This window comes from Erythrolamprus reginae, chromosome 2 (assembly GCF_031021105.1).
Source record: "Erythrolamprus reginae isolate rEryReg1 chromosome 2, rEryReg1.hap1, whole genome shotgun sequence".
Classification (NCBI taxonomy): domain Eukaryota; kingdom Metazoa; phylum Chordata; class Lepidosauria; order Squamata; family Dipsadidae; genus Erythrolamprus; species Erythrolamprus reginae.
The window spans coordinates 31,877,072-31,902,296 of NC_091951.1; the positions used below are offsets into that span (position 1 = coordinate 31,877,072).

The 25,225-nt window shown below is 44.8% G+C and overlaps 2 protein-coding genes across 2 annotated transcripts in view; one reads left to right on the plus strand and one right to left on the minus strand.

The window, feature by feature from the left end:
* LOC139163114 (zinc finger protein RFP-like) overlaps positions 1-25,225 on the minus strand; it is a 182,952-nt gene that overhangs the window by 55,558 nt on the left and 102,169 nt on the right. The window lies entirely within an intron of this gene.
* On the plus strand, positions 196-22,313 carry LOC139163120 (zinc finger protein RFP-like). Its single transcript, XM_070744082.1, has 7 exons — positions 196-843; positions 8,020-8,115; positions 8,643-8,873; positions 11,007-11,029; positions 15,624-15,739; positions 18,743-18,775; positions 21,377-22,313. The coding sequence occupies exons 1-7, from the start codon at positions 430-432 to the stop codon at positions 21,874-21,876; spliced, it is 1,413 nt and encodes a 470-aa protein (XP_070600183.1). The 5' UTR covers positions 196-429; the 3' UTR covers positions 21,877-22,313.

Consider the following 25,225-nt stretch of genomic DNA (forward strand, 5'->3'; position numbering starts at 1 on the left):
AGGGACCATAGTTTCCCACCTCTCCTTTTATCAGGATCTATGGATCAATTGATACGGGGGGCACCCCATGAATGCTGGCTTCTCTCCAGTTTTTATCCCCCCCTCTTTAATAGGATGCTAGGATCAATTGTAATTGATTGGGGTTAGTTCCAGGTAGGTTTGCTTCCCTCCAGCATTTGAAACAATTTCCCCCTTTAACGACCTGGCTGGGCGAATAATAACCGATTTCGGGATTCGTTCCGTATGTTTGCTCCTTCCTAATTTGTCCTGTTTAAAATAGTGCAGTTGTTCTTTAAGAAGCCAGCGAAGTTAACCACAAGACCCACGATTCATTTTGGTTCCCCCACCTGGGCAGAGCCCCAAAGGCGCTCACCTGATTCGCAGGGAAAGGCGCGAAAGTAACTTTTGTCTTTCCTTCTGGAAACGGCGATGGCGTCCGAGGCGCCCTTGCAGGATTTGGTGGAGGAAGCCTCCTGCTCCATTTGCCTGGAGTATTTCCAGGACCCCGTGCTCATCCCGGAGTGCGGCCACAACTTCTGCCGGGGCTGCTTGACCCGCAGTTGGGGGACGTCGGAATCGGAGGCTTCCTGTCCCCAGTGCAGAAAGACCTTCGCGCCCCGCAGCGTCCTCCCCAACCGGCAGCTGGCGCGGGTTCTGGAAGTAGCCAAGCGATGCGGAGGTCCTTGGGGCGAGGAAGGAGGGAACTTCTGCTCGAAGCACCGGGAGCCCCTGAAGCTCTTTTGCAAGAACCACAAGACCCTCATCTGCTTGGTCTGCGACCGATCCAAACAGCACAAGGGCCACTCGGTGATCCCTACGGAGGAGGCTTTCCCGGAATACCAGGTAGGAATTGGCCAGGAGGAATCGCTGAGGGGGGGGGGGGCATCCAGAATGCCTTTCTGACAATCCTTGAACAGGTTTAGTTTTTTCCTCTGTTTTCTGCAAACTGGGTTTAGAGTGGGGCAGAACCATCACTCAGAAGCAGACTGGAGGGAAGATTCAAGAAACGTTTATTGAAGTACTTTTATTGAAGGAGCCAAGACCCCAAGCGGTGGAAGTGATGAGCTGGTGCCTGGAGGCTGTTGGGGCCTGGATGGGTGTCAACAGACACAAACTCAACCCGGATAAGATGGAGTGGCTGTGGGTTTTGCCTCCCAAGGACAATCCCATCTGTCCGTCCATTACCCTGGGGGGGGAATTACTGACCCCCTCAGAGAGGGTCCGCAACTTGGGCGTCCTCCTCGATCCACAGCCAGGGCCGCCATCAGGAATTTTGGGGCCCCATACAGCCTAAGTGTCTGGGGGGCCCCTCCCTTCTTCCTTCCTTCCTTCCTTCCTTCCTTCCTTCCCTTTTTCTTTCTTTTTTCTCTTTTGGTTTTTTTCCCTTCCTTCCGTCCTTCCTCTTTCTTTCTTTCTTTCTTTCTTTCTTTCTTTCTTCTTTTTCTTTCTTTCCTTTTTTCTCTTCTTTTTCTTTTCCCTCCCTCCTTCCTTCCTTCCTTCCCTTTTAAATTTTCAAACTGTCTTCTTCATATTCCTGACTGAGGAATTCTGAAAGCTGCAGTCAACTGTCTTCAGCCATTGTCCAGCTCTGTGCTACGGACCCCTCCCTCCACCCCCTGAAGAGGCCGGGGGCTTCTTTCCAAAGCCAGTGGCAGTGATGCCAGAACCCCCTTCCCTGGGGATGGGAGCGGGGGGGGGGGCGCTCCACTGGTCTCCCTCGACAAGACCTTCCACAACACATCAGCCCTGCTGGGCAGGCCTCTTAGCCCCACCAAAGAAATGGGGGTTAAGGAAGACCCCCACCTTGCCCCAAACACTGGCACTCTGCATAACCCATGCGGGGGCTTTGGCTTCCCCTCTGCAGAACAGAAGCTGGGGACCTCTCCCTCCACATACACTGGATCCCTATGGCCCATCCCTCTCTTTTTGTCTCTCTCTTTCTACTTTTCTTTCTTTTTCTCTTTTTCTCTCCCTTTCTCTCTCTTTTTCTCTTTTTATCTCCCTTTCTCTCTCTTTCTCTTTATATCTTTCTCTCTTCCAACCTCTCTCTTTCTCTTTCTATCTCTTTCTCTCCCTCTCTCCCCTTCTCTCTTTCTTTCTCTTTCTCTCCCTCCCCCTCTCTCTTTCTCTTCCTCTTTTTATCTCTCTTTCTCTCTTTTTTCTCTTTTATCTCCCTTTCTCTCTTTCTCTCTCTCTTTCTCTCCCCCTCTCTTTGTCTCTTTCTATCTCTTTCTCTCCCTCCCTCTATCTTTCTCTTTTTATCTCTCTCTTTCTCTTTCTCTCTCTCTCTCTCTCTTTCTCCCCCTTCTCTCTGAAGTGGGGAAGGCCGGGTTGGCACCAAGGGAGCTCGAGACGGGGTGCAAAAGCAAACTACTCTGCTGGCCCGGGCCCACATCGGAAGGAAGGAAGGAAGGAATGGTAAAAGGGGCGATCAAGAGAGGAATGGGTGAATGAATGGACGGAGGGTGGGAAGGAAGGAAGGAAAGAGGGAAGGGACAGGAACAGAGGAAGGGTGCAAAGGAAGCAAGGAAAGGTGTGAAAGGGGAGAGTAAGAGAAGAAGGAGTGAAAGAAGGGAATGAGGGAGGAAACAAGGGAGGAAGGAGAAGGAAAGCAAGAAATGGAGGGAGGGAAGGAAAGAAAGAAAGAAAGAAAGAAAGAAAGGGGGAAGGGACAGGAACAGAGGAAGGAAGCAAGGAAACTTATGAAAGGGGAGAGTAAGAGAGGAAGGACTGAAGGAAGGGAGGGAGGGAAGAAGGTAGGAAGGAGAAAGAAAAAAAGAAATAGAGGAGGGGAAGGTAAAAGAGAGAAAGAAAAAGAGCAAGAAAGAAAGAAAGAGAGACAGAAAGAAAGAAAGAATGAAAGAGAAATTAAAATAGAGAGGGGGATGAAAGAAATGGAAGGAGGGAAGGAAGGAGAGAAAGCAAGAGAAAGAGAGAAAGAAAGAAAGAAAGGCAACTTCAAAGAAAGGCTCAGTGAGCATCTCTCACTCTCTCTCTCTCTTTCTATCCCTCTTTCTTTCTCTCTCTTCCTTTCTATCTCTCCTCTTCCTTTCTCTCTCTCTCCCTCTCTTTCTACCCTCCTTTCTCTTCCTTCCTTCTCTCCCTCCCTCCCCTCCCTCCCTCCTTCCTTCCTCTCCATTTCTCTTTCCCTCCCTCTCTTTCCCTTTTCTTTCTTTTGGTCCACTTCTCTCTCTCTCCGCTTCTCCACTTGCCTCCCCCTCGCGCCTCGCCCTTCCCACCCGGCCACCCGCGCGCGCTTACCAGCAGCAGGAATTTGAGTAAGCCCAAAAGAAGCCATTGGCTCCGGGCGGCGTTCATGGCCCCCCCGAACCCACGGCCCAGCACTTCCGGAAGCCGAAAGGCGCGGCTCTCTTGCCCTTGCAATCCTTGGGGGGACACAAGGCCGGCGGAGAAGCCGGCCGGGCTCAGCCCTCTCCCGGCTTCCCCAATTCCGCTTCCCCAGCAGCGCGGCTTGGCTTCCAGAGGGCTGAGCCAACCCCGCGGTCTTTCCTCCTTCCGCGGCTGCCATCGGGGCTCCCTGCCTGTCTGCCGGCCTCCCTGCCTTCTTTCCTCGTTGGGGGTGGGAAGAAGGTGCGGGCCGCAAGGCAGAGTTTGTCTCAATCGGAGTTGGGGAGTTTTTGGCAGGCACCGGGCCCGGGCCCCCCCCTATTTTCCAATTTGGCCGGGGCCCGGGACGCCGCTATCAGTAATACCCGTCTATCGGCGGCCCTGTCCACAGCTCACATTAGAAAACCATCTCTCAGCTGTGGCGAGGGGGGCGTTTGCCCAGGTTCGCCTGGTGCACCAGTTGCGGCCCTATTTGGACCGGGACTCATTGCTCACAGTCACTCATGCCCTCATCACCTCGAGGTTCGACTACTGTAATGCTCTCTACATGGGGCTACCTTTGAAAAGTGTTCGGAAACTTCAGATCGTGCAGAATGCAGCTGCGAGAGCAGTCATGGGCTTACCTAGGTATGCCCATGTTTCACCATCACTCCGCAGTCTGCATTGGCTGCCGATCAATTTCCGGTCACAATTCAAAGTGTTGGTTATGACCTTTAAAGCCCTTCATGGCATCGGACCAGAATATCTCCGAGACCGCCTCCTGCCGCACGAATCCCAGCGACCGATTAGGTCCCACAGAGTGGGCCTTCTCCGGGTCCCGTCAACGAAGCAATGTCATTTGGCGGGCCCCAGGGGAAGAGCCTTCTCTGTGGTGGCACCGGCTCTCTGGAACCAACTCCCCCCGGAGATTAGAACTGCCCCTACTCTTCCTGCCTTCCGTAAACTCCTTAAGACCCACCTTTGCCATCAGGCATGGGGAAATTAAACATCTCCCCCTGGGCATGTTTAATTTGTGCATGGTATGCTTGTGTGTGTGTGTCTGTTAGTATATGGGGTTTTCTTTTAAATTTTAAATGTTTTAATGTTACTCGGATTATTTATGATTTGTTTTTCTCTGTTGTGAGCCGCCCCAAGTCCTCGGAGAGAGGCGGCATACAAATCTAAATAATAAATAAATAATAAATAAATAAACCACATACAAAGACAAATTTGATACAGTTAAGATTAAGGTTCCTTGACTAACTCATTGGTTTCTTGAAATATTTTTTGTATTTCTTGTCCTGACCTACTGTATTTTTAGGAGTATAAGACGCACCTTAGTTTTTGGGGAGGAAAGTAGGGAAAAGAATCTGCTTACCATCTGGCTAGCATCCTTCAGCACATTATTTTATCGCCTGGTTAGGGCGTAAAAAACCCTTTATTCTGAGAGAGTAACAATGAAAGAGCTTGCAAGCCACTAAGAGCTGGGAACATCATTAGCACCTGGAAAGAAACAGTGGGAGCAAGTAGAGCAATGGAAAAAACTCTGCAAATACTTAGGGCTTGGAAAACGTTCTTCTCAGAGAGTGACAGTGAAAGAGCTTGCAAGCCGGTAAGAGCTGGGAACATTGTTAGCACCTGGTTAGGGCTGGCAAGAAACTTACTTGGAACAAGTTAGAGCAATGGAAAAAACCCTGCAAAGACTTAGGGCTTGGAAAACATTCTTGGCAGAGAGAAACAATGAAAGAGCCTGCAAGGTAAGAGCTGGGAAGATCGTTAGCAGCAAATTAGGGCTGGGGAGGGAGCCGCACCGAATCCTCGGAGAGGGGTGGCATACAAATCCAATAAAATAAAATAAATAAATAAATACATTCAGAGTATAAGATGCACCCAAATTATCAGCCTCTTTTAGGGAGGAAAAAGATGCATCTTATACTCCAAAAATATGGTACTTTAATCTAGTTCATAAATTGCATATTTTATGCTAATAAGTTTTCTTATCAAAAGGGGTGTGCATTTATAATCTAGAAATTTATGTCTATCTGCCTTAGCTAGCATCTGTCTAACCAGAGTCCTCCTAACTTTCTTGTAATTTTCTTGTTGCTAGGCATTCATTCATTCATTCATTCATTCAATTTTTTATGCCGCCCTGCTCCTTAGACTCGGGGCAGCTTACAACATGTTAGTAATAGCACTTTTGAACAGAGCCAGCATATTGCCCCCACAATCCGTGTCCTCATTTTACCCACCTCGGAAGGATGGAAGGCTGAGTCAACCTTGAAACAGTGATGAGATTTGAACCGCTGACCTGCCGATCTAGCAGTCAGCTTTAGTGGCCTGCAGTACTGCACTCTATCCACTGCACCACCTCAGCTCATCAGGGCTTCAGTGTCCCCCCATTCATTACTGGTCTTACTAAACTCATCTGCAATTTTCTGCCTTAGCCATTCCTTTAAAAAAACCTCCCTAATTCTAACCTGAGATCTTCACCTCCTGCTTTATCCTTTATGTCTGCAATTTACCATAATCCTACCATTTGTTTAGTGACCGTTCACCACCATTGATAAATATACCTTATGACCATTTTCATACTTATTGTTAGTATACTGTATGTAACTATGTTGGGTGTTGCAATACAGAAGCTAACAATGTAAGTTTAAAACTGTACCTTTAACAGTCATTTGCTGATTGGCCAGAAGAGGGAGCCAAGGATGTTCCTCTTGAGGGAGTTTATACTAGAGAGATTTACATTTGCTGTGTGTAAACCATTATTAGGATTATATGTGTATGATATTTAGATTGTGTAACTACTATTGCTTATTTGCCTATTTGTATATAATAATACAGTGGTACCTCTACTTAAGAACTTAATTCGTTCCATGACTAAGTTCTTAAGTAGAAGCAATTTTCCCATAGGAATCAATGAAAAACAAATAATGTGTGTAAACCCATTAGGAAAGAAATAAAAGCTCAGAATTTGGGTGGAAGGGGGAGGAAGAAGAGGAGGGGGACAGTCGCTGCTGAAGGAAAAAGGTGAAGTGAGGAGAATCATAAAAATCCAAAACTTTAAGACTTAAAAAAAAAGAGGGACACTGAGGCAGCACCCAAAGAAAGGAAAACACTCTGTTTGCTCTGGGCTGCCCAGAGCGAAGGGAGCGTTTCTTTTCTCTCAGCGCTGGCAGAGGTTTATTCCCTCTCCAAGTGCCCAGAGAAAGGAAATGCTTTGTTCGCTCTAGACTGCCAAACCCTCCTTAAGCTCCACAAAAGAATCCTCTGGCAGTCTAGAAAAGTCCGAGATGGCAGGGATTAATGGGGGAATGGCAGGAAACTGGCTGGGCCTTTGTGCCACTCTCAAATTTCCGGGGAATTTTTCCCAGGGTCGGGTTCTTAAGTAGAAAATGGTTCTTAAGTAGAGACATAAAAATCTTGAACACCCAGTTCTTACCTAGAAAAGTTCTTAAGTAGAGGTGTTCTTAAGTAGAGGAACCACTGTATTGTTCTATTTTGTACTAAGTCTGATTCATTGACTAACTAACCCACATTACTACATTAACGCTTCTTAAAGTTTGTTGAAGGTTTATTACCTAGACATTCTAACACTTATGACCATTGTAGTATTCCTGTGGCCACTGATCAAAATTGAGACACAATAAGGATAAATATTGGACAATTTTGGAAGCAGGAAACATCATCCGAAAGAAGTCTGATTGAAAAGATTCTCGATTGTGCAGAATCAGATAAGATGACAGTGGAGCTTAAAGACCAAGAAGATTCAAAGTTTAAAAGGGTTTTAAAATATTAGATTTATTTAAGAACTTTGTAACAATTGACTATATATGTGAGAAGATAGGGAAAGAGGATCAAGGAACATAAGTTATTTGAATATTTGTTATACTTATGTCCGAATAGTATCCACTGGTAATATTCACCGTATGATAAACTGATAACTTAAAACTAAGCTGTCGACGAGACAGTGGGGTGGGGTTATGTACAATCTGTCTTTGTTATGTCTATGGTTTTCTCTTTCATTTCTTTTTCTGCCCGCTTTGATGGTGAATATAGAGATATAATGATTGAGAAAATGTCCTTTTAAATGTATATATTTGAAATAAAAATTATTTTTTAAAAAACAAAAAACAAAATTGGGACATTTGGCAACTGGTATTTATTTATGATGGTTGCAGTCTCCCCGTGTTGCTTAGCAACAGAAATTAGGCAATTCTTTCACCTCCCCCTCTTGTTTAGTAATGGGAGAAATAGGCTCCGTTTGCTGGCTCCCTTTCCACATTTGCTCTAGAGTGAAATTGTCACGGAGACCTCTGAAATCTTGAGTGTAGACCCTGGAAAACACTCCTGCTGGATCAGGCCAGAGTTTCATTTCTCAGTGATGCTTCTGGGATGATGGCAACCACGAGACTCAGGCAGTTCACTTTAGTGCCATTACAGGTAGTCCTTGACTTAAAAACATTTGTTTAGTGACCGTTTGAAATGGGAATGGCAATAAAAAAAGTGATGTAAGGTTTTTCACCCTTGTGATCATTGCAGGCATTCCGTGGTCACGTGATCAAAATTTGGATGCTTGCAAATGCCATGTATTTATGAAGATTGAATATACTATATCTTCTAACTGGGACTTCCCTCCAATGTAATTCTTTACAGAAAAGAAACTCAGAAATTGTATTTTCTCTTCAGATCAAGGTTGGGGATTGCCTGAAGGCTCAGAAGGAGCAGAAAGCAAAAATAGCTACATACAAAAGAGTCACACAGCAAACAGTACAGAAGATGCTTGTAAGTATTGATCCAGCGGTGAGGAGCTTCTGAGGTAATAGGAAGGAGACCACCATCCGCCATCTTTAATAATAGGCAGCTTGTTTGTAACTTCAAGTTAAAGACGGTAGGGCAGAGAACTTGTTCCTAAACTGGGACTGAGATGTCACCACTGGCTGAATGAGTCATAGTTGGATTAAGTGCCCCTATCCCATGAGCCGTGTTTTATACCAAGGGTTTGGCTTGCTGAATAAATTAATGCAAACCATATTTCATCTTATTAAAAAAATTGTGAGCACAAATGTTTTTCTGTCTCCTTTTTTGGAATCCCTGATTGCCAAGAAAATTTTCATGAGAGATCATTTAAACTCTAGCCTTTTTTTAATTAAAGAAATCTTTTTCCGCACCATGTTTTTTAATATCAAAAGGGATTTTTTTCTTTTTAGGAAATTCTTCCACCTAGATTCTTCAAAGAATCTATTGAATTATTATGATTAAAATAAAAAAAATAAATAAATGCCATTTGCCTTTTCTCTTTCTTGTTCTAGGACATGATGAAAGAAGTAAAAAAAAATGTAATGGCTGAATTCAGGGAGCTAAAACTCTGGTTAGAAGCACAGGAGAAGCTCCTATTGACTAGAATGGAAGTGACGGAGAAGGATCTTATGGCAAGAAAGGAGAAGGGTTTGGCCAAGCATACGGAGGAACTCTGCTCGCTTGACAATCTCATCCAGGAGATAGAAGAGAAACATCAGCAGCCCGCCAGCAAACTCTTACAGGTCAGGCAGGAAGTTGAGATCATAGAATCCTAGGGCTGGAAAGGACCTTGGAGATCTTCTAGTCTAACCTCTTCCCAAGAAAGGAGCCCTTATACCATCCCAAAACAATTGTTGTCCAAATTGGTATTGGAATCCTACAGTGAGGCAGCACTCAGAATTCTGTGAGGGAAACTGTTTCACTGATAGAAATTCTCAGGAAATTCTTCCTTGTTTTAGGTTTGATCATTTTGTGAAGAGCTTCTACCCTTTGCCTCTTGCTCCGCCCTCATGTTCTATAGCTAAGTAGCCTGCAAGCTCCAACTACTTAGGATATCACCCCCAATCCACAAACATCCACTAATCAGCATACATCAGTTACATCAATGACCCCAGGTGTTACCACTGACTCACCAGGAAGTTTCAACACAGCTTGCAGCTGCTGAGCCAACACTCCACACCCACCAGTATTTATAGAGGGAAGGCAGCTCAGTCTCGCTGTTTTCGCCCTAGCACAAGGACAAAATCACCAGCCTGAAGATGACGAGTGGGACCTTGTCGAAATGTCACCAGAAATCTCTGAAACCTACATGAGAAGAAACCCGAATATGCCTTGACCTTCATATATACATGATTTTTTGTTGAATCACCCTGGCATATTGAAGGAATATCACAGCTCCTTTTTTGCCTCTCGGCCCCACCAGGCACCATACTCCAAGGCAGATAATTTTTTTTATAGCCAGCAACTATAATCTATAGATGTAACATATTTTTGCTGATAATGAAAAGGAAGGGAGACTACTATAGATCTATTTTGGGCTTATTTGCCTTCATCAGGTAGCCACACTCTTTTACTGGAATTTGAATCTGGGGCCTCTGCCTTGTAAGACAGAGGTCTTAGGCATTAGGCTACAGGCTCAACTCCTGTATTAGCTTAAATCATATACAGTGGTACCTTGCCATACGAACCCCTCGTCATACAAACTTTTCAAGATACAAACCCGGGGTTCGGAATTTTTTTGCCTCTTCTTACAAACTTTTTTTGCCTTACGAACCCACCACCGCCACTGGGATGCCCCGCCTCTGAACTTCCATTGCATGCGATGTGCCCGTTTTGCGATCCTGGGCTCCCCTGAGACTCCCCTCCATGGGAAACCCCACCTCCTGACTTCCGCATTTTTGTGATGCTGTAGGGAAATCCCAGGAGGGGAATCTCAGGATCGCAAAAATGGGTGCTCCGCTGGCAACAGAAGTCCGGAGGTGGGGTTTCCCAGCGAGGGAAGCCTCAGCAAAAACGTTCCATCGCAAAAACACAGAAGTCCGAAGGTAGGGTTTCGAGGACATCCATGTTTTTGCGATAGTGCAATTTCGCTGAGGCTTACCTCGCTGGGAAACCCCACCTCCGGACTTCTGTTGCCAGCAGAGTGCCCGTTTTTGCAATCCTGGGATTCCCTCCTGGGATTTCCCTACAGCATCGCAAAAATGTGGAAGTCCAGAGATGAGGTTTCTCATGGAGGGGAGCTTCAGGGAAATCCCATTAGCACAAAAACGGGTGCTTTGGCTTGAAAAAGGGGTAAAATTTTAGCTTGGATGAATTAATCGGTTCTCCATTGATTCCTATGGGAAACATTGTTTCATCTTATGAACTTTTCACCTTACAAACCTCCTCCCGGAACCAATTAAGTTCATAAGACAAGGTATCACTGTATAACCCTTCCCTGGTACAAGCTGATACAGGAGTTGAGCCTGTAGCCTAATGGTTTACAAGGCAGAGGCCCCGGGTTCAAATCCCAGTAAAAGGGTGTGGCTACCTGATGAAGGCAAATAAGCTCGAAATGTATGGTAGACTCCCTTTTCATTATCAGCAAAAATATGTTACATACATACATACATACATACATGTGTGTGTGTGTAACTGTGCTGGATTCAACCAGTGTATAATTTTTCTTAGGCAAAAAAATAAAAACAATACATCTTTAAAAGAAGTTGAACAGCTGACGGGAGGGAGAACAATGAGACTTTTAAAATTAAAATTGAAAGTACATTATATGTCTATTAGTTGTCCAGACGTTTTATTCATTTATTTCATGAGTGTAAGAATTTAATTTTCTGCATAGGAAATGGCTCCTTTCAATGCTTTGCCTCTTTATTTTTTAGGACATTGGAAGCATCTTGAAGAAGTAAGTAAATCCACCATTTTCTTTACAGTCTCAGATCCTCCAGCACTTTTCCTATTTTCTGTTTATATTTAGCAGTATTTTAATGTAAAGACAGCATATTGCATTTCAGGGCTCTTTACATATGTCACCCATGTTAGTCATTGGTCATGAGTCATTTGGTAAGATACAATCCATTTCTTTGGCCACGAGATTCACAAGAATTTTCCAGAGCAGGGATCTCAAAACTGAAACCTAGTTCCCGTTACTAGATCTCTCGTTTAACTTGATGAAGGTGAATGAGTGCAGTTTTGGATCAGGATCCACTGAGTCACCATGGTGCCCATATTTGAATAGCTAGCCAGAGAAATGACTGAAGCCTGGGAAGCAGGGGTCCTTGTCAGTCAACAGGAGTGCTGATTTACCACCAATTTACCAGGTACTTAGCAGCCAAGGATGGGACAACACAAGAAAACAACAATCAATGACTTCATAGGTGGCCATCAACACCCCACTGAACAACTAAAAGCCACACACAACCAGACATCACATAAATACAATGTGTACAACATTCTATTCAGAATTTGAAGTCTGAAAGCTCAGAAGACAAAACCTCTGGTGACCAACTCTGATTGGAGGGTGTAGCTGGCTAATCCTCAATCACCATCTGATGGTTTAGAAAGGTTCTATTGGCAGGTTGATAACAGTTACAGGAACTGGGCATGGCAGTCCAATGAAGAGAAGGACCAGGGGAGACATGATAGCAGGGCCCCAGTGTTTCAGGGCTGTTACAGAGAGATGGGGGTCAATCTGTTTTCCTCAAGGCCAGACAAGGAATAATGGATGGAAACTAATCAAGGAGAGATTCAACCTAGAAATAAGGATACATTTTCTGACTGAAGAGAATGAACCACTAGAACCTTTTGCCTTCAGACATTGTGGGAGGTTCTGCACTGGCAGCTTTCAAGAAGAGATCTTGAACATCTTGAATCTCCAACAATCTTCGCTGGTGTCCTTTTTTGTAGATTTTAGTTCAACATTCAACACCATTATACCGGACATTCTTCTAACTAAGCTAAATCAGCTAGCAGTATCTGAACACACTTGTAAGTGGAACACAAGCTTCCTAACAGACAGGAAGCAGCAGGTGAAGCTAGGCAAAATCACATCAAATACCTGTACAATTAGCACAGGGACCTCCCCAAGGCTGTGTAACCACTTCTCTTTCTATACCAATGACTGCATCTCAAACGATCCATCTGTTAAACTACTGAAGGGTGCAGACGATACAAGAGTGATTGGTCTCATTCAAGACAATGATGAAACCACACACAGATGGGAGGTTGAACAACTAGCCTCGTGGTGCGACCGGAACAATCTAGAACTGAACACATTCAAACCCGTAGAAATGGTGGTAGACTTTAGAAGAAACCCTCCCATCCTACCACCTCTCATAATACAGTGGTACCTCTACTTACAAACGCCTCTACTTCTGAATCATTTTCACCTTACGAATCTGAGCTGCCACCGCTGGGATACAGTTCTACAGAGGAATTTTTGAGTCTATCATCTGCACCTCTATAACTGTCTGGTTTGGTTCTGCAACCCAACAAGACTGACACAGACTTCAGAGGATCAGAATTGCAGAAAAAACTGTTGCTGCCAACCTGCCTTCCATTGAGGACCTGTATACTGCACGAGTCAAAAAGAGGACAGTGAAAATATTTACTGACCCCTCACATGCTGGACATAAACTGTTTCAACTCCTACCCTCAAATCATCGCTACAGAGCACTGCACACCAAGACAACTAGACACAAGAACAATTTTTTCCTGAATGCTATCACTCTGCTAAACAAATAATTCCCTCAACACTGCCAAATTATTTACTGTATTTTTCGGTGTATAAGATGCACCTTTTTACCTTTAAAAAGTGCTTTTAAAATTGGATGCATGTACACTGAATGTTGCCGAGGCTGCCTGGCAGCTCCTGGTGGAAGGCCAGTGGCTTGACCCTGGGGATGGGCGGGGTGCCGGGCATTTGCAGCAGAGGCTGCCAGCTGTGGAATTCCCAAGCTTTCCTCCGCAGGAGACTGGCAGGTGTTGGCCCAGGAGCCCTCCCGGCAAGCCGAAAAGCCGCTCGGGTGGGCATCTCCGGAGTTTTTTGGCCTGCCAGGAGAGCTCCTCAGCCAATGCCGGCTGGCAGGGACAAGGCAGGCACACCACCTGAGTTAGCCGGTCTTGGTGTAGGCAGCGGTGGTGGCAACTGCTGAGGCGACTCCCCCCCAGGCTGCCTTTCCATAGCGGCGGCGACGGCGCTCCAGAGCTTGGACGAGCCTGTCTCCCAGGACCTGCCACTGACCACAGGGATACTTGATGACTTTGGCTAAGGATTGCCCCCTTGCTTCTCCCCCTGCACCTCCCTGGCCCTAAAGTGGCTTTATGGAAGTGGCGAACTGTGCCCTGTCGCCTGCCTGCTGCACTTAGATGGGCTCAGAAAAATTCCCTCCCCTCCTTCACAAGCCCGCCACCCAACTGGGTCTCCAGTTTGCAGCAGGCAGCCCTCTTCACCAATCCACCTGCCACTGTGGCAGGCTACGCCGGAACCACTTGGCTGGGAGAGGAGCGCTTGTGGGCAGGCAGCCCGGTGCTGCTGCACCCCAAGCCCCCTCCTCATCCCCTAGGCAGCTTCCTCCCAGGACAGGAAAGGCAGAATCCACTTGTGGCTACCTGGAACAACTGTCTGCCGGCTCTTGTTTGCCTTCACTTGGAATGCTGCTTGCTCAAGAAGGAAGCGATTCCGGAATTGAGCCGACTCCGGATTAAAACGAGGCTAGATTGTGGCATTCAAAGCGGGGGCAGTTAGTATCTGGATTGTTCCTTTGGCATTCTTGAAGAGGGCATGAGCTCTTGAGAAAGGGTCCCCAGCAGACGGGGTTGCTGAAATGTGGGGCGACACAATCCCTGGAAGTTCAGAAAAAGATCCAGTAGATCCTTTTGTCGAATCTTCTTGGATTCAGCAAAAGATGCCTCCCTCTTCAGTTCTGGTTCAAAGGTGGCTGAGGAATTCTGGGAATTGTAGTCCACAAGTCTTAAAAGTTGCAAAGTTGGATATCCCTGTTCTAGAAACAACTCCTTTTAAGGAGTATTTTAGGTTTATCATCATCACCATATATTTCCATGCACTTTAATTTTGAAAATTGGAGCAGTCAACAGAGGAGTCTTTGAAAACCTCATGGTACAGTAGTAATATTAAGGCAACCTCAGCAGGGAACTGTAATTGTAAATAATTCCATCACTAGAATCATTAAAGGAACAGTTAACAAAATGAATTGTCCTTGTTTGTTTGTTTGTTTGTTTGTTTGTTTGTTTGTTTGTTTGTTTGTTTGTTTGTTTGTTTGTTTGTTTGAGTTAGGGGTTAGGAGTGCAAGGGTCTTCAAACCTGGCAAATTTAAGACTGTTTCTGAGCTAACATGACTGGTGGAAGAATTCTGGGAGTTGAAATCAACGTCTTGAAGCTGTCAAGTTTGAACTTTGTAAAAAGTATACATTGTTGTAAAAGGTATTCTGCTACACTGGTATTGTATTAAACAATATAATACTACACCATTTGGTTCAGAATACTTTTTTCCTTGTTTTCCTCTAAAATCTATGTGGGTCTAATATACCGAAAAATACAGTACTAAGTGTGCACTACTATTACTACTAGTTTTTTCTCATCCTTCCTATCACCCATTTCCTCCAACTTATGACTGTATGCAGGGGTGGGCTATGCCCGGATTGGGGGGGAATGCAGTGGGGTAACGAAAATGGAGCTCCACCCCAGAGCACCCAATTTGCACTGAAATATATTGAAAGAAAATGCAGGTCGTCCTGCATAAGCCAGGCCCAGAGTGTGGTAGTAAAAATTTTGTAGCCCTTCACTGACTGTATGACTATAACTTGTTTCTTGTATGCTTAAAATGTTTTATTAATATTGTTTCCTCATTGCTTATTTGACCCCTATGACAATCATTAAGTGTTGTACCTTATGATTCTTGACAAATGTATCTTTTTCTTTTATGTACACTGAGAGCATATGCAACAAAGACAAATTCCTTGTGTGTCCAATCACACTTGGCCACAAAGAATTCTAATTCTAAGAGCTGGTGTAAGGCAATAATGGTGAACCTATGGCACACGTGTCACAGGTAGCACACAGAGCCATATCGTGAGGCATTGTCCTATGTCAGCTCCAGCTTGCAGGCTCAAGCTGGCCAGCAGATTTTCAGCCTTCTTTTTGGCTGTTTTTGCTCTCCCCAGGCTTCAGGAAATCCTCCTGAACTCTGGGGACAGCAAAAAATGGGCCAACTGGAAGTCCAGAGGCTTCAATGTGGCCTGTGTGCATGAATTGGGGAAGGTTGTACGCATGTGTGGGAGGCAGTGTGGAGGTTGTGTCCATGCATCGGCAAGAGGGCATTGCATTATGGGCGTGAGCACATGTGGGTATGCACCTTTTTGGCACCCAAGCTAAAAAAGGTTCACCATCACCGGTGTAAGATTTCCTGCTTGGGTGGCAGTGTGGTGGAGGGTGGACTAGATGACCTTCCCACTCTTACTCTGTTATTTTGACTTGCCAGGTACCAGGCTAAGAAAACATATGAGAATCCAGTGGATTTACAACAGCCGAAGTGGGTAATCTGGGATTACAGTGAACTCCTTGCGCTTCTGAAAAGTGCCAAGAAAAAATTGAGAGGTAAAAAAGAGTTGCTAACGTTTAACCCTGGATGACATTTTGAGCATCCAAGAGAGATTCTGGGTCAGTGTCCAATGGATCAAAGCAGGATTGATTTCAGGATCAGTGGCTCAGTTAGGATTGTAAGACTTACCTGTATTCTTTGTAGCCCAAATCCATATGCACTGATCACTGGGGAAGCAGAATAAGCTACCACTAAGTATTATGGAAGTTCTTGAATTACGTCTTCAGTTGAGATGAAAATTTCTTTTGAAAAAGCCAAGTCGGTTACTGTTCTGCCGGCGTGTCTCAACCGCCCATAATTACAGGGTAATTAGTCCAGAAAGACACACACCACATGATAGAAGGAAAACCCAAAAGTCTTTATCAACAGAAAAACAGAAACAGCTCCCTTTTTAAATGTCAAAGGGATTTTCTGGTACATACAAGGCACAGGTTAAATGCAATCCAATTTCTCCCCCAATTCACTATGCTGCGTCCCTTGCAAAGTCATGGAATCAATTATAATCAATTACTCTCCATCTAGAAACTAATAATTTGCTCTCTAACAAACAATTTGGTTTCTGAAAACTATCCTGCAACCTGCAGCTCTACTGCAAAAATATATGGACAACTCATCTAGATCAAGGGAAATCTACAGATGCAATATATATTGACTTCTGCAAAGCCTTTGATTCAGTGGTCCACGACAAACTACTCCTAAAACTCAAATCCTATGGCATCTCAGGATCCCTCCATAGCTGGATTACAGCATTCCTGTCAAACAGACAACAAGTGGTCAAAATAGGAAGCACCATATCCACCCCCGTCCCAGTTAAAAGCAGTGTTCCCCAAGGTAGTGTACTGGGACCAACGCTCTTCATTCTCTACATCAATGACCTTTGCAATTACATCATAAGCAACTGTGTCCTCTTCGCCGACGATGTAAAACTCTTCAATACCACCGATAACACAACTACTCTCCAAAAAGACCTTGACGCTGTTTCTGACTAGTCTAACACATGGCAACTCCAAATCTCAAGTAGCAAATACTCTGTCCTACACATTGGGAAGAAGAATCTGAACTCCAAATATGAACTGAATAATCAAATTATTACAGATAATCCCCACTCAGTTAAAGACCTTGGTATACTAATAACAAAAGATTTAAGTGCCAAAGCCCACTGCAACAATATAGCCAAGAAGGCTTCAAGAGTTGTAAACCTAATCCTACGTAGCTTCTGCTCTGGCAATCTCGCACTACTTACCAGAGCTTACAAAACTTTTGCCAGACCCATCCTCGAATACAGCTCATCTGTTTGGAACCCATATCGCATCTCAGACATTAGCAACCTTGAAAATGTCCAAAGATACTTCACCAGAAGAGCCCTTCACTCCTCCACTCGAAATAGAATACCCTAGGAGACTAGACTTTCAATCCTGGGCCTAGAAAGTTTAGAACTAAGACTCCTTAAACAAGATCTAAGTATTGCCCACAAGATCATATGCTGCAACGTCCTGCCTGTTGGCAACTACTTCAGCTTCAATCACAACAACACAAGACCACACAACAGATTTAAACTTAATATTAATCGCTCCAAACATGACTGTAAAAAATATGACTTCAGTAACCGAGTTGTCAAAGCGTGGAACTCATTACCGGATTCCAAAGTGTCATCCCCAAACCCCCAACACTTTACCCTTAGATTATCTATGGTTGACCTATCCAGATTCCTAAGAGGTCAGTAAGGGGTGAGTACAAGTGCACTAGAGTGCCTTCCGTCCCCTGTCCTATTGCTCTCCTATATCTCCTATACCTTTCTTCTATTCCTATATCTCTTCTTCTATTCTTTCATTGATATGTTCTATTACTTTATCTTCTTTTCTATTATTTCTTAGATATATTTTACTATGAGTATCTCCTCTATAACCTTCATCATGTATTTTACTATGTGTATATAGATATATACCCACTAAAACCCTCATTGTGTATTGGACAAAATAAATAAATAAATAAATAAAATAAATAACTGGGAAATTGAGTCCAATTCTAAAGTCCAGAAAGTCCACATACAATCTTGAACAGCAAAAACCACTATCTTGACGAAACAATGAATCAGTTAAACTGCCTCAGGCTAAAACACCAGGCTGCTCTTTTATCTGTAGCACTAATTGCAGCAGCCCCACCCAACCACAGGTGGCCTCATTTATCTCCTGTAATAATCCTTCAGTTGTTGTCTCCTATGCATCACTCTACGCATGCGTGGATGTGTCATAAATTCGTGTTCAGAATCTAGAGATGGTAAGGATGATTGATCTCCTCCTGGGCTGTCTGCCAAACTCCCCTCTTCCCTGTCACTCACACTTCCTTGGTCAGAGGAGACTTTGTTGTCAGATTCTATTGGGAGCAAAACAGGCCTGTGGCATGTGAATGTTTCCCCCACCTCCACCTCCACATTCCTTGGGGCAGGAGGTGGGCCAGAGCTAACCACAACAGTTACTAAGTGAGCAGTGCCCCATTTTACGAACTTTTTTGCCACATTTATTCAGAAAATCCTGTCAGTTAAGTGAATCATGGTTGATAAATTAATCTGGCTTCCCCCATTGACTTTGCTTCTCAGAAGCTCCCCAGGAAGGTCGAAGAGGACAATCCCAGATGCTGCAACCATCATAAATATAAGTTGGTTCCAAGTGTCCAAATTTTGATCACGTGACTGGAGAGGTTCCAGCTGTCATAAGTGTGAGAATTGGTCATAAGTCACTTTTTTTGGTGCCATAGTAACTCCACTACACAAATAGTTGTAAGTTGAGAACTACCTGCCTATGGAATATACAGTAGAATATACAGTATTTGTACCCAATGGACTATATGTAGCCACCAATGGCATTCTGGCTTCTGGTTTTCCATATTCCTTATTTCCTGATTTGAGTCCAAGGAAAGCACACCAGGTTATCTGTAGGGAAGCACTTCCGTTGCTTGAATTCTAGTGATGAGATGCTGAATCCCTCTCTTTTCTTCCCCAGATACCCTGGAAAGTAGATTTCAACTACAGGAAGGTAAATATGAATTATAAGAATTACAATTGCTTGTTATTTGTGTCCTGATGCTGGTAACTTTAAGAGAAACATGATAGAGTAACAAAAAAGAAAAATATGTGATTACTGTATTTTTCAGTGTATAAGACGCACCGGTGTATAAGATGCACCTAGATTTTAAAGGGGGAAAACAAGGGGGGGGGAAAACAAAGAAAAAAGTATTCTGAACCAAATGGTGTAGTATTATATTGTTAATAAAATACCAGTGTAGCAGAATACTTTTTACAACCATGTACACTTTTTACAAACTTCAAACTTGACAGCTTCAAGACTTGTGGACTACAACTCCCAGAATTCCTCCTTCAGTCATGCTAGCTCAGAAATAGGAGTTGAAGTCCACAAGCCTTAAACTTGCTAGGTTTGAAGACACTTGCACCTCAAAACCAGGTGTCTTCAAACTTGACAGCTTCAAGACTTGTGAACTCCTATTCCCAGAATTCCTCCTTCAGTCATGCTAGCTCAGAAATGGGAGTTGAAGTCCACACAAGCCTTAAACTTGCCAGGTTTGAGGACTCTTGAAGCCCTAACCCAGCGGTCTTCAAACTTGACAGCTTCAAGGCTTAAGGACTTCAACTCCCAGAATTCCTCTGATGACAGGATCCACCTCCGAGAGTGATTCGCGGAAAACAGCAGCCTCCTATCCTCATCATGCGGTGAGGACCTGATTTAGTTTATCGAAGAGGAAGCAGCAGCAGCATTTGAGGTTGCTACAGCCACTGTTGATTCACGGCTGGGGAAGGCAGCAACTCACCTTCCAGCTGGCAAAATTGCCTCAAAGCGCCCACCAGCAATTCGCCCTCCCCTCTAGCCAAGGAACGATGCGCTACTTCTTCTGCACCAATTTTGCCGGCTGGGAGGTGAGCTGCTGCTTTCCTCCACCTGGGAATCCCTCTTTCTCTCCCCCCCCCCATGAGCCCATGGCATAGGGGCGGGCAGGTGCTGTGGAGCACCCTTCCCCAACCACCGCGCCTTCCCAAATACACCTCCTAAGCTGCTTCAGCTGGGGAGAGATGGCAGCTGCCTGGCCCCTGCCACAGCTCATTCGCCCAAGCCGCTTTTTGGCTGCTGGGAGGGCTCCTCAGCCAACGATCACCAGTCTCCTGCAGGAGGTGGGGAAGCAATGGAATTCCGAAGCTGGAGTCCTCTCCTCCATGCACAGGGCACCCCGCCCATTCTCAGGGCCGAGCCGCTGGCCTCCAGCCGAGAAAGGCTGCCGCCACCGCCCAACTCACCCCCCATGCAATGTTCGGTGTAGAATTGAAACATGGCAGCCTCTTGCTCTACCTGATCTTCTGGATTAATGCTCCAGGTAGAGTCCTTGTTCAACCTTGGCTGTCTCATCAAATTAGTGAAGGCAAAGCCAACCACTCTTTACTCCCAATCCCATTAATCTCACCTGCAAGATGGAAGCTAAAGAGAATTGTGCCGGGAGGCTAGAAGAGGTGGAGCACTATGAAGGGTTTGAAGGTCTTGGCCATAAGTCTTCAACCTTGGCCACTGTAAAACTTGTGGACTTCAGTTCCCTGAATTCCCCACCCAGCAATGAGCAGAGTGATGGCCATATGGGAGACTAGAGACTGGGGGAGTGGACAGTGAAGCCAAGAGATGAATAGCTGAGTCTTGGAGCCAAGAGCAGGATAAATAATTGAGGGATCCTGAAGGCGTGCAGCTGAGTGGCAGCTGGATTGGCAGGTGGCAAAGGCAACCTAAGTGAATGGAATGAGAAAGCGAGATATCAGAGGGATGCCAAACAAGCTGGCAATTAACAGAGGATGGGACTAAGACAGGGGGAGAGCCTGAGTGCTTGGAAAAAAGAGTACAGAGGGTACCTGGACACTGGCAGCCCCATCAGGGAATTCTGGGAGTTGAAGTCCACAGGTCTTACAATTGCCAGAGTTAGAGAACTCTTAACAAGGCCAAGCTGAGGTGTTGCTTTAAAAAAAACACCCAATGAGTCTTCAGTCCTAGAGAGGGTGTTTGGAAGCTGAACTCCTTTCACAGAAAAGGATTAAGCTCACCTACAAAAAGATATTGACAAAATTGAACGGGTCCAAAGACGGGCTACAAGAATGGTGGAAGGTCTGAAGCATAAAACGTATCAGGAAAGACCTAATGAACTCAATCTGTATAGTCGTCTAGAGGACAGAAGGAAAAGGGGGGACATGATCGAAACATTTAAATATCTTAAAGGGTTAAATAAGGTTCAGGAGGGAAGTGTTTTTAATAGGAAAGTGAACACAAGAACAAGGGCACACAATCTGAAGTTAGTTGGGGGAAAGATCAAAAGCAACGTGAGAAAATATTATTTCACTGAAAGAGTAGTAGATCCTTGGAACAAACTTCCAGCAGACATGGTTGGTAAATCCACAGTAACTGAATTTAAACATGCCTGGGATAAACATATATCCACTGGAAGATAAAATACAGGAAATAGTATAAGGGCAGACTAGATGGATCATGAGGTCTTTTTCTGCCGTCAGTCTTCTATGTTTCTAAGACACACACAAGTCTCTAACTGAAGCTTTTGTTTTTCTATGTCCTTCCTTCCCTTCCCCCTTACAGAGAATGTAACTCTGGATCCAGGCACAGCCGATCCTAACAGCCTTCAAATCTCCAAAGATGGAAAAAGCATCAGAGCACTTAAGCCCCATGTCCCAAACGGCAAAAGAGATGAATATAATCCTTATGTCCTTGGCTTTCAGAAGTTCTCAAGTGGGAGACATTTCTGGGAAGTAATTGTAGGAAATGGAACAGAATGGGGTGTAGGGGTTGCCAAGAAGCCAAAGAATGTAACAACTGATGATGTGCCGACCAGTTGCTGGCAGATTGGGGAATGGGATGGGAAATACATAGCCATGTCTCCGTCAGGATGCTCTAATCTGGTCCTGACTGAGAGGCCCACGAGGATCCGGGTCTCTCTCAATTGCAAAGGGGGACAAGTGAGCTTTTTTGATACTAGGAGATCAACTCTGCTCCATACATTCTCAGATGCTTCTTTGGTTGGAGAGACCCTTCGGCCCTGTTTCTGTTTAGCCAGGAGCACCTACATGGCACTCCCCTAAAAAAGGGGATCTCCATAAATAAAACTTTGGAAAAATCCCCATTTGCCAAGCAGGGATCTCTGAAAGCCTTTAACACAGAAGTTGCTTAGCTTTTTACTACTTCAGCTTCCTTTATTTTGTATTCTGTGCTACACCATATTGCTTGCAGTTGTGTAGCCTTCGAAATTTAAGGAATGGGTCAGTCAATTAATCTAAGAAAGTGAGGTTTGCAATATAAGCTTGATAGGATGTGATGTCATTTGTTCAAGTGGATCAATATTAAAGAAAACTCATCTTACAACCAAACCCATAAATCATGGACTTTATATGTCCATCACAGTTCTCCGACCCATTTATGTACTTTGCTTGTTTGTTTAATGTTTAGTTGCAATCTGTGATGGGTGCCTCATGGGTTATAGTTCCTTTGTAATTTTGTCAATAAATGTATTTCTATCGCATTTTTGCCAATATGAGATTTTATTTCTACTTTAGAGTGGCGTTGTTACTTTTATATTTTTTGAAATCAAACAAATCAGTGATTATTGTGTAATACTGTACGTACATAAAAAGAGAAGACACACAGAAGACAGTAGGCAAAAAGAAAGCATACTATCTGTTATCAAGATAGAAGATGTGAGTGCTATATGAACTACCGTATTTTTCAGTTTATAAGATGCACCTTTTTACGTTAAAAAAGTGCGCTCAAAACTGGATGCATCTTATACATTGAATGTGGCTTTATTTTTTTTATTTTTTTATTTTGTCCAATACACAATACACAATGAAGGTTATAGAGGATATAGTAGAGAAGAAATACGAGATATAGGAGAGACTATAGGACAGAGGACGGAAGGCACTCTAATGGTGTGACTGAAACCTGGCTGGGCCCGGAGGGAGGAGTTCCTCTCTCTGAAATTTGCCCAGCCAGGCTTCAGGTATGGCACCAGCCTTGACCTCAGGGAAGGGGGGGGGAGGAGTGGCTATCATAGCCAGGGAGAGCCTTTGCCTGTGTAGACTCATTGCCCCAGAGATTGCGGGTTGTGAGTCCCTCCTGGTGAAGTTGGACTTAAGGGTTCAGGTGGGTTTGTTGCTCACGTACCTGCCTCCCAGCTGCATGTAAACAGCCCTGCCTGTGCTGCTCAAGGAGGTAGCCGGGCTGGCGGAAGGGTTCCCTGGATATATTGTCTTGGGGGACTTTAACCTACCATGGACCTGACTCAAGTAGTACAGGGTCCGAATCATGGGGGGGGGGCACGCACCCAACATGGTATTCCTCTCTGAGCAATTGAGCAATGGTCTGAGACTAAGGGGCTTAGAAGGGTTGCCTTTGTCGTGGTCAGACCATTTTCTACCAAGGCTTGACTTCCTGGCTCCAATCCTCCCCCGCAGGGAAGCGGAACCGACTAAGTGGTTCTGCCCCAGATGACTGATGGACCCAGAGGGCTTTCAAAGGGCTTTCAAAGATGCACTCGTCCACAGTTCGGCAGAGTCTCTTGCCATGGCCTGGAATAAGGCTGCAGCAGAGGCTCTTGACCGAATTGCGCCATTGCGACCTCTCTGTGGCATTAGACCCTGGAGAGCTCCTTGGTTTATCGAGGAGCTCTGGGAGTTGAAACACCAGAAGAGACGTCTAGAGAAGCGATAGAGGAAGAATAAGTACGAATCCGATCGAACATTTGTAAGAGCTCGTATTAAGACTTACAAAGTGGCACTCAAGGCGGCAAGATGCGCATATCATGCCGCCTTGATTGCATCAGCGGAATCTCACCCTGCCGCTCTGTTTAGGGTGACCCACTCCCTTCTTAACCAGGTGGGAGCTGGGGAGCCCTTGCAGAGTAGTGCCAAGGATTTTAACACATTTTTCGCTGATAAAGTTGCTTGGATCTGGGCGGACCTCCACTCCGATTGGATAACAGAGTTGACTGACAATGAGTCAGTTGAAGTGACTGGGGCCTCAAGATATTGGACACCCATTTTGTGACGTGGTGTAGGGTTTTCTACCTAAGCAGGGGGTTGGACTAGAAGACCTCCAAGGTCCCTTCCAACTCTATTCTATTACTTCAAGATCAATTTGAATGTTATATTTATCTCCTAATTCATTATTGAATGTGTGGAAAAATAGGGGAAAGTATGAGGAATAGCTGAGAAAGGAGGGAGAGAAGGAATGGGAAAGGGATGGAGAGAAAGGGAGACAGGCAGAGAAATCCACTGCAATTGATCAGAGGCATTGGCAGGAGAGACCAGCAAGCAGCAGGGGGAGAGAAGAGACCCGTTTGGGGAGACAACACTGCAGAAGGGATAATTGGAAGGACAAGACAGCAGAGTCCAGCTGAGCAGGCCAAGTGGAGGTTTCTGAGCAAAGGAACTAGAGTGGAGTGGGAGCCACAAGGAATGGACTGAAGCAGGGGCAGGTGTCTGGATGGTTGGAAAAGTAGGCCTAGAGCTAGAAGGGGCCTTGGAGGTCTCCTAGCCTAGCCCCCTGCTCAAACAGGAGACCCTATATACCATTTGAAATCCACAAGTCATAAAGGGGCCATGGTTCAATAATTGATGGGGATGGAGCATTGGATGAATGTTGGCTACTCACCAGTGGTTGTTTTTAAAAAAATTCTCTTTAGCAGGATGCTTTGATCAGTTGTAATTGATCGGGGGTTGTCCCCGGGATGTTTGTTTCTCTCCACTTTTTAAAACAGTTTTCCCGTTAAGAAGGTTGCTTGAGCCAAGAATAACTAATTAAAGGTCCCTTCCCTGAATTTTTGCTCCTTTCCAATTTGTCCTTTTAGAATAGAATCGAATAGAATTTTATTGGCCAAGTGTGATTGGACACACAAGGAATTTGTCTTGGTGCATATGCTCTCAACGTACATAAAAGAAAAAGATACATTTGCCAAGAATCATGTGGTACAACACTTAATGATTGCAATAGGGGTCAAATAAGCAATTAAGAAACAATCAATATTAATAAAAATCTTAGGATACAAGCAACAAGTTACAGTCATACAGTCCTAAGGGGGAGGAAAATGATGATAGGAATGATGAGAAAAACTAGTAGAATAGAAGTGCAGATTTAGTAAAAAGTCTGACAGTGTTGAGGGAATTATTTGTTTAGTAGAATGATGGCGTTCGGGGAAAAACTGTTCTTGTGTCTAGTTGTCTTGGTGTGCAGTGCTCTGTAGTGACATTTTGAGGATAGGAGTTGAAACAGTTTGTGTCCAGGATGCGAGGGGTCAGTAAATATTTTCCCCGCCCTCTTTTTGACTCGTGCAGTATACAGGTCCTCAATGGAAGGCAGGTTGGCAGCAATTGTTTTTTCTGCAGTTCTGATTGTCCTCTGAAGTGTGTGTCGGTCCTGTTTGGTTGCAGCACCAAA